Below are 16351 nucleotides of genomic sequence, written 5' to 3'. Positions count from 1 at the left end.
GTTTTTTTTTCCCTAAATGCTTGCATGAAAGCTGTCCATAAAAGTTTAGAAAGCAGCTGTCTGATCCAAAGTAGCAGCTTAAGGGAAGGGGACTTGTAGTCAGGTCCCTCTGGTACAGTGACATCTTGGGAAGATGCTGATGCCAGTTTTGTCCAGTAAGTCATCACCAGTAAGTCATTAATTCTGAGACAAGCTTTTGGTCTCTTCTTGCCCTTCATGGCTTGAGTGGGCAAGATCTCAGTTGATCCCTTTAAACTTGAGAACAAGATGTATTTTAATATTGATCAAACTCAGTTATTTGCTGGTGGTGGGACCCATACAGTAAATGTCTTTGAGGCTGTTTCATTCCTTTGAAGAATGATGGCCTGGCTTGAGCTCAGGCCACCAGTCTGCCAAATGCCACATCCTGAAACCTATTTCTGATGTGCATTAAGGACTCTTTCAATCGTATCTCCTATGGAACATTTGATTGTGAAAAAGGGTGCGTAAGTAGATAAGATGGGTAAGGTGCAAGAATTAGAGTTCATGACCTCTACTTTCACCATGAGGCTAAGTATGTTGGTAAAACAGATTTAGGCAGTGACAGGAATGCTGCAGACTGCAGTTTCCTGTGCAGACAGTTTCGTATGCAGAGGATGAAGTATGTCGTCCTTGCAGTGGAAGATGATGGGACATTGATCTGTTGGGATGCCTGCACCCTAGCCTTGAGCTAGAGAGCTCTTCTCTTTATATACCTTAAGGAATATGAATAATTCAGTAAATTAAAAAATGGGAGACTGTCCAAGAGGATTTGGGTGTATGTGGGGAAGAAGTGTCATGGCTTTTGTTTCGTAAGCTGCACAGCTAGTCCCTGGTGGCTGCTGTTTCTCCTCTTTACTGAAAGACTGCCTCAGTTTCCCAGTTTAGTGAATTGCTTCTCAGAGAACCACAAAATACTTCCCAATGCATCTCAGTTTACCATTTCTGCTTTGCAAATCAATAAATGTTCCGTGAGTGCGTCAAGGCAAGAAAACAATTAATAGCAAGAAAAAGTACTTCCTTGGCTTGCAGGCAGCTCCCAGCTTGCTTCTTTCCCTAGATTAGCAAGGATTTAAGAAGCACATGTTCTGTGTATGCTAAATCAGCTCTGCAGAAACCACAGCATAGCATCATTCTGCTCTTATCTCTGAATTCCACGGGCAGGCAATCTCAGCTGCTCAGCACAGGCTGGCAGCTTTAGCTTGCCAGTAGGTGCTGAAAGCCATGTAAGCGTGGAAATGACAGTGACACACAGCTCAGATGTTATCTCCGTAGCTAAGCCAAAGGCAGTTTCCATGGTGATGGAGAAGCTCCGGGCCGCTGGGGATGCAGCTGCCGAATTGGACAGGATCAGTAGCCTTTTCATACAGAGGCTGTTCTAATAAAGCTTTTCTGTGTTTACGTGCCACTCACTAGGTTGTATCCAGCTCTGGAACATAAAATGAAGCATGAGGGGAAGATTTAAATTGTTGGAGTGAGTGCTGACCTAAAGATGAAACAGGAAAAGCAGCATCAAAATGTTTTGATTATTGTAGTATCCACAAGGGACAGTTTTTTGTGACAACTTGAGTGAATTTGATATTCTGGTCAGTGCTATTCTGCACACCAGCATTAATAGCTCTTAAAATTTTTACATCCATTGGAAGAATCAGAATCATGTCCCCAGCTCTTAACTTTCTTCTGAATTGGATCCAAAATCAGAATGGGTCTCTTTCTCTGTGTTGAGACTATGAATATCCCAGAGACTTGGGGAAAGTGGATGATCTTGTGACTTCTACATCTGAAGCATTTTAAAATGTCTTACACTTCACTTGGTCCCTCTTTTGGGCAAAAATCTCTCAATACCTCAGCACAGGTATGTGGAATTAATTGCTTTTCCTATAGCATCTTAGGGCCTCTGCTTTCACTTTCCTTATTGCTGAGACAGCAGATAGAACATCTCCAGGTTTCCCACGCTGGAAATACATATTTTGCACTTCTGCTTTGATCTTCTATCAACCTGTGCTCTGTGGGTGCTGCAGAACATCTGCAGGAATTGTCTGTAAAACTGCTCAATTAAAATAGTAATTTAATTATTTTGAATGAGATTTTTGGTGGTGTTAAACTTTGGTTGCTCTCTTTTAAGCTGGATGCTAAAAGAGATTTGTATTCTGTCTTTCAGGTGGTGCAGGGGACCGGGAAAAGATGCCTGTCAATCATGAGGCTTTCCTGCTCATGGCTAATTCCCAGAATGAAATGGAAGATTGGGTGAAAGCCATCCGACGGGTTATATGGGCTCCATTTGGTGGAGGTATTGCAAATAGCTCACATGCACATAAATTAAAACATTTGCCTCAAGGTAAAACATATTCTTGTGATACTAGGATATATGTAACACTGTAAAATCATTGAGATGTCTAGATAAACTCATGATTGTCTGAAGTGTTTTGAAGCAAGGGATGGGGTTGATTTTTTTTTTTTTGGTAGTGGATGGACAGGAATGAAAAGGGAGTACACATCCACAGTGCCTAACTGTCTCACTCAGAAATGGGTGGTAGTAGCAAACATGCTACTATTGCTAGTATTCAATTATTTACAGCAAAATATTCAGTGGACCTTATGGGAATGAAGGATTTTGTCCTGTTATCTCAATTTTCTTCCATAAGGTCAGATGCCCATCTTGACCATCCATACAGCCAGAGGCAGCAAAACTTTAATTAAGTTAATGTAGGGCTCAGTTGAGAAGGCAAAGGCTTCAATGGGGTGTAGCCTGAGGAAGAAGAAGGTCAGGCTGAGTGAACACCTGTAGGGTAATAGAGCTGTAATTAATCCCTGTAGTTAAAATAAACAAAACATCCAGACTTTCATTATTGATATTATACCACAATCTTTGAATTCTCAAACCAGTAGATTAGATAGGAGTTGTTTTTCTCGTTCTGCATAGAACAAGGAGTCACAGATGTTTTCTTCTGGGTTTGGTGTTGGTGACAGCAGCAGCTGGCCTGGTACTGGATGCTGTGCTTTGCAGTAACTTGGGTACTACTGATGGAGTGCATGCAAACAGCATATGCAGACAATGCTGTCAGCCTCGTGTGAGAGGTACAGATAAAAAAGTGCCAGATAAGGATTAGGTAATACAATTACTCTTGATGAAATGAAGTTACTAGTTTTCCTGGATCTAAGGGGGGAAAAACGTGACCTTGATGTGCTAAGACCCAGTGTTTGTTAGTAGATTTTTTCCTGGGTTTGGGGTTTTTTGAGGGTTTTTTGTTTTGTTTTGTTTTTGTTTTTGTTTTTTTTTTTTAATTTTTTGGGGGTGTTTTGTTTTGTTTTGTTTCAAGTGGCTGTTGAAATTTGGGTTCTCTAGGTAGCAGTACTTGGTTTGTCTGGAGGAGATACAATCTCTACTGATGCAATTCTTACCAAGATCCTTCTTTCACTTAGCAGAGAAGGTTTAGGTACAAACATTAGCTTGTGTCTGATCTGAGGTTACATATGATGCTGTTGTGCTGTGGGCAGAAAAAGCCCTCTTTGCTAGTAGAAAACTATACTACCAGAAATTCTCCTCAAACATGAGTATGTGCTTCTTTTGCTTCCCTTCTGAATTCCAGTCCATAGTGAAGGGTCTTTTAGACTCAGGTCAGTACAGATCTTCCATCAGAAGTCTCAGAATCTCAGAGCTGGTATTTCTGTAGCCATTTGTAGTTGATGTTATGGTGTGTATTTTATAACTTTGCAGTGTACATTCAATAAATACTCTGAGGAGAAAGGAGACATTCAGTCATGACAAATGGTGCACTCTCTAGCAATAGCTATCTTTAGGGAATGATATTGTCAGCACTGCAAATTTGGCTTCATGTTTTGCTTATGTTTTGTCCATCTCTTGAAGTAGTTTCAAAACAAATATCTTTAAGTATTAAAATAATAAATAATTAAAAATCCTAATATTGTAAAAACAGAAACCTGAGAATAGCATAAAGGCAGTGATGAATTTCCTGGTTATTTTGTTTGTTTCTTTATGGGACTAGTATTGTCCTGATTAACTGGCTAATTTTCTTTACCTCTGAATTTCTCTGCAAAGCAGTCAAATAATATTTTGGTCTTTTCTTTAAATGAGACAGATACTCTTACTTTGATCCAGAAACTGGAGATTTATGAGGCACCAAAAAACATTAAATAATGAGAATGTGGAAGCAAGGCAGCACAGGGGAGATTAGAGCACGGGAGATAGTGCAGAGGGAATACAGGAGCTTCTGTTTGTTGCTATTTTCACATCCTGCAGACTTGATGTGGTTCAGTGATCAAAGTCAGTAAAGGCTGCTTTGGCTGTTGGTGAGAACTGGCTTAAGCACTGTACAAGTGAAGCACTGGAGTTGGCAGAGTTGGAAAGAATTGCAGTTGTGTAGCAATTTTTCTGTCTGTGGATAAAAACTGGCCAAGGACCTGGGTACATGCTGGGCAGTCAGTCTAGTCTGAACTCTCAGCCCTAACACTCAAATACCTTAGCTAAAGCTAGCTTAATTATGCCTGCTCTGTAGTGCAAGCTGCAAGAGCAGATTCTTATGTTGTGGCTATTTCTCTGAGCTGGTCAAGTGGCAGCTACTGTCAGGAGGGGTCTTCTATCCCTGGCAGCCGTGTGCTCCACCACGCTTCCTTCTGCTGATACTGCTGAGTTGTGCAGTAGGAAATGAGCTGGCAGGAAATAAAAGGTGGGGAGGGTTAGTTTGTAGATGGATTTATTCCTTGGCCCTGCATGTAGCTGCAGCACCAGTAACTCCAATAGGGAGACATGAGGACGTGGAGAGGGGCAGGATTCTTCATTCTTCATTCACACACACAAATTGGCTTAAAGAATCCATGGAGCTGCATGCTCGGTTTCTTTACACTTCAAAAAGAATGTATAGGAATGCCAATAACTGGGAAACAGTAAAGATATTGAAACCATTTTGCCCAAATTTTTTTTAGCCGATCTGGGGAAATGATCAAACTTATACCTTCTCCATCATAATCAGAGTAGGACAATTTCTCTGAGTAAAATTCCAGCTTAACTCAAATGTGGGAGGACAATAAACATAGCTGTCTCTGTTTTAATGGAATAGTTTGAACTCTGCTTTGCCACCACCACTAATTGGAGAGCCAAGTCTATCTATCAACACTTTTTAATATATTAAGCTAAAGGGAGGAGTTAAAAAGCAGGCTTTATTATTAACATGCAAATATCCAGCCCTAGAGAAGGTTGATATGGTGTAAAAATGAATTATGCCAAGATAAAAGGAGTGGCTTAACCACACTTTAATCTTTGCTGATGTATTGAAGAAACATAAACAAAAAAGTTGGGGGTACCTTCTTATGTTGATGAGGGCATATGTACTGTGCTTAAAGGTGAACAGCAAAGGCTTCTTAAAATAAAACAGAAAACTCCCCAAAGCAGCTGAGGTTCACAAATCACTGATAGAAGACACAGGTTTAAAAATCTGTATGGAATGTGTTCTTTGAAATATGCTTTAAATGTGGCCTTAAAATAAAATTGTAGAGTTCCTAAGTCTTTTGAAGAAGAGCTATCTTGTTTATAGGGAAAATAACCTCTAACAAGTTTCCTCGAGTTTCAGGCTCCTGAATTCTTGAGTCTAGTACATCTCATTTAGAGCAGAGATTTGAGAGTACTCCATACATTTTGATTGTCATTAAGAAAGAAGTTTGTCACAGTAACTTGATAAAAGTGAGTTTTGCACATTCTGATAGAGGATGATTGAAACTGTTTTCTATGTCCCTTCATATCTCTGTAACAAATTTTGCTCCAAGCTTATATCACTAAAAGTTTATCTGGAGGGTCCGTCTGTGTCCTACAGTTGTGCTTTCAGTGACTGCTCATTAATGTGAAGTGCATGTAGCAGTGCCACAGTTCTAGATCAAAGGGTTTGTGGCCATAGGCTTGGGTGAGAGTGACCTTGCTCTTTCTTGGGAGCAAGCTGTATTGAAATTTTTGATGTGGCTGGGGGAGAGAGGAGGTCTTGGTCTGTACAAGTGTGGTGGGGCTGTACCTTTAGTCTAGGGAGGCACAGCCACTGCAAAGAATTTCCTTTCCATGTGACTTCCTCATTTCCGTCTTACAGCAGCTGTTTATCAGAGTTGTCTAGGACTGATTTCTGGCCATGACGTACAAAACCTAAGATTCTTGGTGCCTGAGCTGAATGCTAGGTGGCATTAATTCTCTCACAGCTCAGTACACAACCAGCACAGCATGGGGACAGAATCATTCTGTGTTAAATTTGATTTATGTTTGTATTTGTTTTCTTCTGTTTACATATTCTATCTTGCCATGAGCAGTTCCTTGCTTCTCTGCCAGAAATACATGTCCCAGCCCCTTTCTTTCTCCATTACTTTATCCTAATTTCTCCTCCTCTTCATCCCAAGCTTTCATCAGTTACTTGTGATGGAGGAGAGGTGAAGCAGTTGGAAGAGATGTATTTCCCCTTAGGCAAACATGAAGAGCTTTACCCTGTGACAAAGTAGCTGTGTTGCCAGAGCTTCATGAAGTTTTTCTATTCAGGAGGAATAGTCACTGTAAAACTGGTGGAGTCTGAAGAAATGTCTACTGAATAAACTGTTCAATTGTCATTAATTCCAGACACCTTTCCCATATAGATAAACCATGATGTGTGGATTCTTATTCTTCTGCCAGCAAACAGTGCAGAGAATGGGTTTTTTTTGGGAACCAGGGCCCTGTGAAATTGTGTCTTGTATAAGGGGAGAGCTGAAACACGAGGTGTCTGAAGTGTAATTTAATTCCTGGCTCAATGTCCTAATGGGTAATGGAAGATTAACCCTGCATCGGGCTAATTAGGGATCCTGCTTTAGAAAAGTAAGTATCTTTGAGATAACATCTGCATGAGAGCAAACATGACTGTTTTGAAGGGTCAGATATTGATATTAGATGCATATTCACCAGGATGCCAAACTATTTAGGAGCTAGGGTACGACATTAAGTTTTGGGAGCCTTGAGTTTTAATTTTCTACCCGTAAGATGGGAATTTTCCAGTAAGAGCAGCATAAACCTAAAGCCATGTCAGCGAGTTTAAGACGCTAAAATACCACGGAATAGGTAATGAAGAGAGGGAGGGAATTGGCTTCTGTTATTTGCCTAGTCTGAGACAGAGAGGTGGTTTTTACTCCCTTGGTTGCGGGGGTCCTGCGGAGTGACACCCTCAAGTAGGAGTCTAACTGGGTCAGGAGGAGCCCCTTCAGGAGGTGTCAGGGTGTGCTTCCCTTGGGCAGGCTCCCCCAGGTGTGTGGGGAGTGGCACTGGGTGTTTGTTGTGCTTGATACCTGCTGTTATCTCAGCACCCAGATAGCTGGCGCCTGATGCAGCTTATCTGTGTTTGCTCTTGCCGTTGTCTAATGCTGGGAGAAGGGCCCAGCCAGGGGAAGAGGAAGAGAAAGATGATGGGGGTTATGAGGTCAGGTATCTGCCCAGGACTAGGGGATGCCTGAGTCAGTTCAGATGTGAGGAGGTGCTGGGTTAGCCTTGCTCCCAGGCAAGTCTCACAAATGGTACTCCTGTAGATATGGAAATTAAGATAAAGTAACTAAGCTGGGAGTGGATCTTGCTGCCAGAACACAACAGAGAATGTTTTAATACCTGTTTCTGAGACCTGATTAAGAGAACTTAATCAGTTTTTAATCACTAAACTTTTTTTCTCATGGAACTCTGTCAGATATATCTGGGGCTTCTATTACTGCTCTATGACCATCATATTTGACCATCATGTTACAACCTTGAGATAGGGAATAACAATTGTCCTCATTTTTTGTTAAAGAGGGATCTGAGATATTGAGCAATCAGATTACTTGCCTGAAGTGACAATGACTATCTCTAAAAGAACCACTCTGATGGCATCATTCTTCTGCAAGGCACATAGAAAGATTACACCCATGGGCCTTGACTATAGGGGTATGTTTGGAAGAATGCCATAGGATATGACCCTGAAGAGAAGAGGAAACCAGGAGATCTTGTGGATTTTCAAGGATTACTTCCTTCCATCTCAAGAACAGTCCTCTTCCTTGTGCAGGAAACCAAGCAAAGGTGCCAGAGGTTTGCATGGTTGAGCAAGTTGTTTGTGACAGAGCTCATTAGCTAAAAAGGAAGCATAGAAGTGGAAGCAGGGACAGGTGACCTAGAAGGAGGAGTACAGAGAAATTTCTGAGCATGCAGTAGTGGACTTAGGAAGGCTGAAGCAATCTGGAGTTGAATCTGGCAAGGGATGTGAAGGGCAGTGCTGGGGCCAGGACTGTTTAGCGGCTTTGTGAATGATCTGGATAATGGGGCAATACACCCTCAGCAAGCTTGCAGATGATATTGGGAGGACTGACTGATACATCAGATGATTGTGTCATCATTTAGAGGGGTCCCAACAGGCTGAGGAAAGGAGTGAACAGGAACCTGATGAAGTTCAACAGAGAGTAATGCAAAGTCCTGCACCTACAGATGATGAACATAGGCAATAGCACAAATGAGGAGCTGACTGACTGGAAAGCATCTTTGCAGAGAAGAATGGGGATGCTCTTCAACAAGTTGAACATAAGCCAGCAATGTACTCTTGAGGCCAGCAAATTTCTGGGCTGCTTTAGAAAGAGCATTGCCAGCAGGTTCAGGGAGGTGAGCCCTCACCTCAGCACTAGTAATTCAACATCTTTTGTTCTTTGTACAGTTCTGGTCTGCCTGGGACAAGAAAGCCATGGGATTACTGGAGTGAGTCAAGTGAAAGGCCACTAAAATTATTAAAGGCTTGTGCAAGAAAATGCTAAGAGAAGTTGAGGAGGTTTGGGTTTAGCCTGAAGAAGAGAAGGGTCAGAGTCATTCTTACCAAGGTTGGTGTATAATGTGTAGAAATATTTGATTGAAGGGTCTAAAATTAGAATCAAAACTAAAGCATGTCAAGGTGTTCCTTAGTGACTTTTGAAGATCTTGCCTTCGGAAGTCTGGTCCTGCTCCCCTGCTCCTTGTGTGTATTTCACCTCTAAAGCTGCTGTCTCAAGGCTCTCAGTGGTGGTCAGTGCTAGTGCTTAGCCTGGTCTGGGCTCTGAGTGGAGACTTTGCAATAGTTTGGTCATCCCAGAGCAGAGATGGGTCTTCTTGGAGTGCTTTATCAGAGCTCCTCGGGGGAAAGTCCCCCACTACTGCTTTCAGCAGCATGAGTTCTGCACTGCAATGCTATCCCCAGCTGTCATTATCCAGCTTTGTTCTGGTGCCTTCTGAAGGATGATGCAGTTTGGCATCAGGTGAATGAGTTTCTAGTCCTTTATCTGTTACTTTGGACAGTCAGGGGCACCAAAAAGCAGGGACCCTGCGCTGGGGAATGGCAGGCAGCTTCTCACTGCCTCTGTTCAACCACACAGCAGATAGAGGAAAAACTACAGACAGAAGTCACTCTGTTATACTTGCAGGTGAGCAGGGTAAAACTTTTAATGGGATTGCTTGGTGGAATTTCTTTTGGTTGGGAGATGCTGATTTGATAAAATGAAACACCATATGGGTATGTTTTCATTCGAATGAAACTTATGCTAGGAAAGGTTATTTAAGCAAGAAATAAATTCACCCTGTCTCTCTTTTCCTATTTCTTCTAATTCATAATCATGTAACTGAACTTGCAATTTCCCCTTCATGTCTTCTCAGCTGCAGGTTAGAGAAGGGAACATTCAGCTCTTTACCATTTCTAGAAGTGTTCTTTAAAGGCTTGCTAATTTACTGAAGTGTTTTATCTATTTTATAAATAGGAGCTAAATGCTGCCCCTTTCCCAAGCACAGCTTGTCAGGTTCAGCTGTTGATGGAACATATACAATGACCTTATTGCTTGGGTGGTGAGGATTTTAGCTAGACAGTGGAGGATAAAGATAAATATATGGGAATTAGGTAACAGATTTTCATCTTTGAGTTTGAGGATGCAACAAAATGAAACCATATACCTGTTAGTGACCTGTTAGTGAGTTTTACAATTTAATTGAAGTTTAGAGATTCACTGAGTTTTTTACGATGAAGTTTGATTTGGATAAACATCCATGTGCTCAGTGTTCATCCTGTCTGCATCTCAATGAATGACTGTGCTTAGGTTATCAACTTTGGGATATGGAAAAGCTTCAGGACGTAAGTTTGTCTGGCTATCTGAATGGATAAAAGTGCCTTATGTGCTAAATGTCAGCTATGAATCTGGGTCACAGTCCCTGGATGATCAGAAATCCAGGTGAATAATTTTATTCCATACTAGAGGTTTCAGACCCTGTGATCCTTTAATTTGAACCCATCTCTAGTGATAAGACACTGGTGGCAACAATTACACTATGTCATAACTTTTTTACTTACTAACACCCAGAAGTTTTGTAAAGCTTTTCTGTGCGGTGGGGGCATCAACCAGCAGCACCACTTGAACGTGGTGACCTGCTGATCGAGTGCTTTCTACAGACATAGCTTCAGACACTCATATGGAAGCTGTCTTTTAAACATAGAGAGACATATACACGAGTCAATAAGTAAAAAATACTGTAAAATATGATCCTAGGATATGGGGAAAAGTAAGGTGAACAGGGCATGTTGGTCCAGATCACTGATTGCTAAAAGGCATTTTTTGCTGCTCTTGATGTTTTGTTCTCTAAATGCTCTTGCCTTTCTTTAGTGAGAAATAGAGCAATAAACACATGGGGTTGGCTCTGGATTCAGAGTGCTTTGGTTAAGTGATGTTTAGGTCTGTTTATCATCTTCTCTCTGTGAGCACAGTTACAATTTCAGTTTGGAACATAAACTGGTCAGTCCATCACCGGGTAATTTACAGCGCTGCTTGGTCAGTTCCTTTCCTGGCATATTTTAAAGAGATGGGGAAACACATCACACAGGTTAAGAAGAATCTACTGTGGTAGAAAGGTGAGCACAGCTATTTGCAAATCTTTAACCCAGAGTTAACTGTTTTATCAGTCAGTAAACAGAAACCTGTTTACCCTCAAAAGATTTAATTTCACCAGTAAGGGTTAAGACCCCAGCAGAGAGCTGGTGAGGGGTGTGGGGACATAATTTTGGTCAGGAAAGGATCTGACAAAAGTGTTTGGAGAGGGAGGAAATGGGAAAATTTCTGTACAGAAGACATTAGTGCTGAAGATTTTCCTGCTGGGTTCAGCTCTGTGACTGATCACCTCTAACCGGTTCACTGCCAGCTTTCAGCAGATAAAAGATGTTCAAGTGCCCAAGTTTACCTGACCTGGGTTAAAAAATTAGTCTGTAAAAGGTTCAACCTTATTATAAAATAGGGAACTTCAGCTATGGCTCTAACTTGATACTAGGCCTTTTCTGTACAAATAGAGCAATTTCCTAGATTTGAGCTCCCTCAGATCTGCTTGAGTGTACCTGTATATTAACTAATCCTCTAAGCCAGCATCTAAAAATACACACACCCCATGGGCACTTGCTAGAGCTGTGCAAGCCAAGAAGTTTGCTCACAGTCAGAGATGAGGAGAAATACTCTGAGTTCATGCAGGTTCACCATTCCTGTCTGTTGCAACCAGACTGATGATTGAATTTCACCTGAGTTAGATGCCAAGTCTGAAACATACCTGGATTTCCAAGGGTTGTGTGAGCTGGAGTGAGCTTTCCAGCCAATCTTAAGACTTGCAGTAATGTGTAAAGGCAGGATGCTTTCTTCTGTTCTGGTACCTGCAACAGAATAACTGCAGCAGTGCCAGCTCAGGAGAGCAGTGCTAGGGCTCTCTCCCTGCAATGATGCTGGGAAAGAAAACACCTCCAGCTCCTCAGCAGCAAGTTCATCAGAGGTGTAATGTCTGAACAGTTTTACAAACCTAAGTTGTTTTTTCGAAAATGAGAGCTGCTAAACTTTTCTACAGTTAAAAAACTTCATAGCAGTGGGGGAAGAGGGAGCTCAGTCTCCATTACCCATTCTCTCCTTGGCACATGTGTATAGGGGGATCTCCAGGTGGAAGTTTTGATGATATACGCAATGTGGCAAATTCTTTGGGTTATATTGCTACAATTGCAGTATCACGTATACTTCTGGAGCCTGCAGCCCCTACAGTCCAGTGATTATGTGTGAACTTTGGATTTCATTTTTGACAAATGTGGTTAACAGAGAAAGCAGGATCCAAGTGTGATGTGCAAATTCAAAACACAGAAGAAAAATTGTGTGTGTGTATGTATATATATGTAGTGATTTTTATTCCAGTCTCATCATATTCTGTAATCTAAGTAATGAAGTTTAACACTGTGTTTTTAAAAGGATTGAGAACTTCATATAAGAAAACAAGTGCTACTTGTGGAGTGTGCAGCACAGTATTGCTGTCACAGGATACCTATAGCTGCAGAGTTACCTTGTGCAGGAACAACACCAAAGCTGCCATTTTCTGCTTTAGTTCTGATGCTTATGTGAACGAGCATGTGTCCAGATTTTTTCTCTCACCAGAGTACTGTCTTTAGTCTTTGGGGAAGAATTTGCATCAGCTTCATCATCTCATAGCATTGTAAGTTCTGCTGAAGCCTGATCATGCTTTAGTCATGCTGTATCCTTGGCCACAGAGAGGCTGTGAATTTCACAGATTAATTATACTTCGGGTATAACAATATCCATGTCAAACAGCATGACTTTCTATTTCAGTGGATACCTCCTTGTTCCTGTGTTTTGAGAGATGGAAAACAGAAATGGGGAAGTGAATGGGAGAACAAAATCTGCCTTTGCTATCTCCTGTGCTCCCATCCAAAACACCAGGTCCTAGGCTACATAATGTTATTAGCAGATGTGGCACAATTTGAGGGTGCTATTCCAGGAAATACTGCCAGAAATTCTGGTGGCATCTCAGCCATTTAGAAGTGGATTTGTCCCGCTCACCAGTTAGTATTGTGGGCAGGCTCTCCCTAACCTGCAGCCTGCTGTGTTCACCACAAGCGAAGAGAGGATAATAAAAGGGTGAAGAATACTGAGGACCTCATTTGTACCTTGAGTTTAAGGATTTCCATCATTCTCTAAATATTCTTTAGTGCGCTTTAGAAACTGACTAGTGTATTGACTGAGCTTCTGGTGTCAAGCTCTGCAGTACCAGGGTATACCTTAAATAGCTAAGGAAAACCTTACTATCTTGCCAGTCATAGAATATTTTGAGTTGGAAAGGACTCACCAGGATCATCAAAGTCCCAGCTTCTAGTATTGCACATGACAGCTCTATGAATCACACCATGTTCAAGAACAGAAGCTTTAGATCCTGGCACTGCCTTTGCTTATGATGAGAAGCACTTTTTTCTTCAGGAGCCTTTGGTCAAAACAGAGAATATAGAAAAGTTTGTTGTGAAACAACACTGTCTCACTGACTAGAATCTCATAGCTTGTCTGCTGTGTCAGTATCTTGGACATGGGTGTTCAAATGGAGCCACAGTGCAGCTCAATAAACCTGCACAGATCAAGGAATGTATAGTGACCACAGACGTTTTAACAGCAGAAGCAGATGAGCAGCTGCAGACAGGGCTTTGTTGTTGGGTTTGGTTATTTTTTTCCTGCAGAGGGAGAAAACTTAGCTAATAGAGATAAAATTGCTCAGAAGCCTGGCACAAGGGTTTTGCGTGGTGAATGCTGCAGTCACATGAGTGCGTTTTGTGAATGGAGTGGAGTCCTGACCTCCGTAGAACTACACAGGGCATTGCATGGTAAGCGTTTTTGTTAATGACAGGCTTCTTACCCTGAGAGCGAGAGCTGAGAGGGACTGAATGTTTTCCTGCAAGTAAAGTGCCTGGGTATTGGTTCACATGGAGGGAATTGTAGTCCCTTCCTTTACCAGTTATTCAGCTGAGCTATTAATTCAGACAACGTCTCTGTAAAGAGATAAGGGAGAGGCAGTAAGCACCAAAAAACCTGCACAGGTCAAGGAGTGTAGCTTTTCCTAAGCTTTGTTAGACTTTCCAGCATGTCCCAGAGCTGTGGAGGTACTCTCAGAGCATGCTGAGGCTACTGTGGGGAAATGCTCCCCTCCAAAACCAGAATTCTGCTTCTGTTGCTTTGAAAGCAGATGGGAGGCCAGACCAGGGCACCAGTTTGCCTGCAGCACAGTAATATTGCCTGTATCAGGAAGGATCCAAAGTGTGGCATGCAGACAGAAACTGTTGCTCAGCTTTTCCAGCTATCTAGAATAGATCTGACAAGCAATTAGAGCATGAATATATTACAGAGCCGATGGGGGATGCCTTTGTTAAAACTTGTGACCCATACTTAGCTGCTGTTTACATTGGCGGCTGCTTCGAGGGTGGGCAAGACCCTACCTGCCTGTCTTTCTCCTCTCTCCTTCGCTGTGCGGAGCGAGCCGGGAGCTCTGCATCTCATTGGATATTTCAAATGCTTTCTGCACAAGTCATAATTAATGCCGATTTGTGGAGCTAAGACCAGATGTGCTGCCGAGATTATCTCCCAGGGCAGATCGGCTGCTCTGTGCTCTGTAGCGCTGGGTGAATGGAAAGCTGCCAGTGCTGGGACTCAGAATGTGTCTGATGCCTGAAGTCAGGACTTTCTTTCTCTGCCGCTCCTGCTGTCTGACACTGCCTGGTTTCTGCTTGAAGCTCAGCGCCTGTCATGTAGCGGAGTGCTGCACAAGAACGAGAGGTATGGGATGATTTTCCACAGTTTAGATTTGTTATGGTTTTCTTTGGCTAGAGCAAAAGCAGATATTTAAGTGTAGCCTTAGACAGAGGGTAAGAATCTAAAATAGGAGCTGACTTTACAAAGGGGGAAGGAGAGGCAAGGACACAGTCTATAGCCAAAAATATTACTGGATACCAAGCTAGCATGTGAAGATAGTTCTGCGAAGAGGTGTTTCTTTTTCATATATGCAGAATATTTAAAAGGATGTATGTGAATGAGAGCAACCAGCTTCTGGTATATTGGCACTGCTCTTTCTGGGAATGGAGTCAGAAAACACCAGGTTGTACCACAGACCCATTTTTATGACTCTGGACAAGTTATATTGTCAGTTTTTCTTGATTCTTTATTGTCTTTTGCTTCCTTTCTTTCCCCCCTATGCTTGCATTCTTTTGCTGGTTGAATTGTTTAGTTGTTCAGGACTGTCTTTTTTTAGGTACATATGGCTCCTACCATGAAACTCCTTTTTCTGTTGCTGCTGCAGTAATTCACGTAGTCTGTGTTTGGGTGGGCTAGGGGAGGGGAAACAAGTTAAAGATTTGTGTGTGTTTTGTGCTGTGGAAACACAAGCATTTCTGAATGTGTGCCCGTGATTTTTTCCCAGTGCTTTCATGTGTGAGAGGGACAGATAAATGGGAACTTAAGCATGAAAGTGGGAAGGTAAAAGCAGGCACTTACCTGTGCAGGTGAGCACGTACACAATCTTTATATCCATAAACTGCCTGTCTGTGAGGCACCACATGCGTGCGCGGGTGTGTGTGCTGTTGAAGAGCAGCATCCAGGTGTAAGCCTGATTATCTTCCCACACATCTTTTAATGAGTGTGGAATAAGCTGTACATACAGCTGACGTAGGTGTGCCTGGACTTTTCACACTTTAAGCAGATGCAGAGTCCTTAGTCTTCCATATGAAGAAAATCTACTCAAAAACTGACTTTATCTCTGTCTAGTTTATTTTGGTTGAGCTCAGAGCCTGTGATGAGGAAAAATGTAGCAGAGATGTAGCATATATTTTCCTGCCCACTGCATGTCCGGACAGCATAGCTGAATGTATAGGCTTTGTACGCCTGGAGCTGGTGGGTGAGCTGTTCAGGCCAGGACAGAGAGCCTGTCTGTGTCAGTACATCATTCCTGGCTTGCTTTTTCCACAAAGAGTCACCTAAATCTTTAAAGAACAGAGGCGGCTTGTTGGAGTAGAGGAAAGAAATTCTGTAGCTCTGCTAGCTCATTTTTTTAGTATCTCTTGAATCTTTCTGAGATTAAGGATGTGGTTCCAGGCATGCTGAAGTTTTTTTTTCTGCTTTGCAATCAAACAAAAGGGCCTAGCTATAGATAAGGGTATGACAAGGAAAGTTAACCCTTAGGTTGCTAGTAAATTTTTGGCTTTATTTCCAGCTTAACATTGTCTGGAGTGTGACTGGATGGCACTGGCTCCCCTTCTTTAGAACGAAGAAAAAGACTTTAATGTCTTCCAGCAGGATCATCAAGTGGAGTGAAGCGCTGCCAAGTTCAGTCTGAGCTGCAGGGCCCAGTGATTAAAAACAGGCCTGTGCCTTGAGGAGCCAGCAGATGAGGCTGTGTGTGACTGGCCCTACATTGCTTCTCCTTGCGAGGCAGGGCAGTCCCTGTCCAAACTGGTGATGTTGTCATATACTGGGAGCTTCAGGCACATTTGACTACATCATT

General features: G+C 42.2%; 1 protein-coding gene across 7 annotated transcripts in view; it reads left to right on the top strand.

Moving 5' to 3' along the window:
- ARHGAP22 (Rho GTPase activating protein 22) overlaps positions 1-16351 on the top strand; it is a 126039-nt gene that overhangs the window by 88849 nt on the left and 20839 nt on the right. For 4 of the 7 annotated variants that reach the window (XM_085583616.1, XM_021539078.4, XM_085583618.1 and 1 more), the window contains one exon: positions 2180-2356. In XM_085583616.1, the coding sequence (XP_085439742.1) occupies positions 2180-2356 (177 nt within the window). The other 3 variants (XM_021539087.4, XM_085583619.1, XM_021539104.4) reach the window with 2 other exon arrangements.

This window comes from Lonchura striata, chromosome 6, assembly GCF_050655825.1.
Source record: "Lonchura striata isolate lonStrDom1 chromosome 6, ASM5065582v1, whole genome shotgun sequence".
In the NCBI taxonomy this organism is placed as follows: Eukaryota; Metazoa; Chordata; class Aves; order Passeriformes; family Estrildidae; genus Lonchura; species Lonchura striata.
The sequence above is the reverse complement of the archived record's forward strand: the minus strand, read 5'-3'. Positions and strand labels throughout refer to the sequence as shown.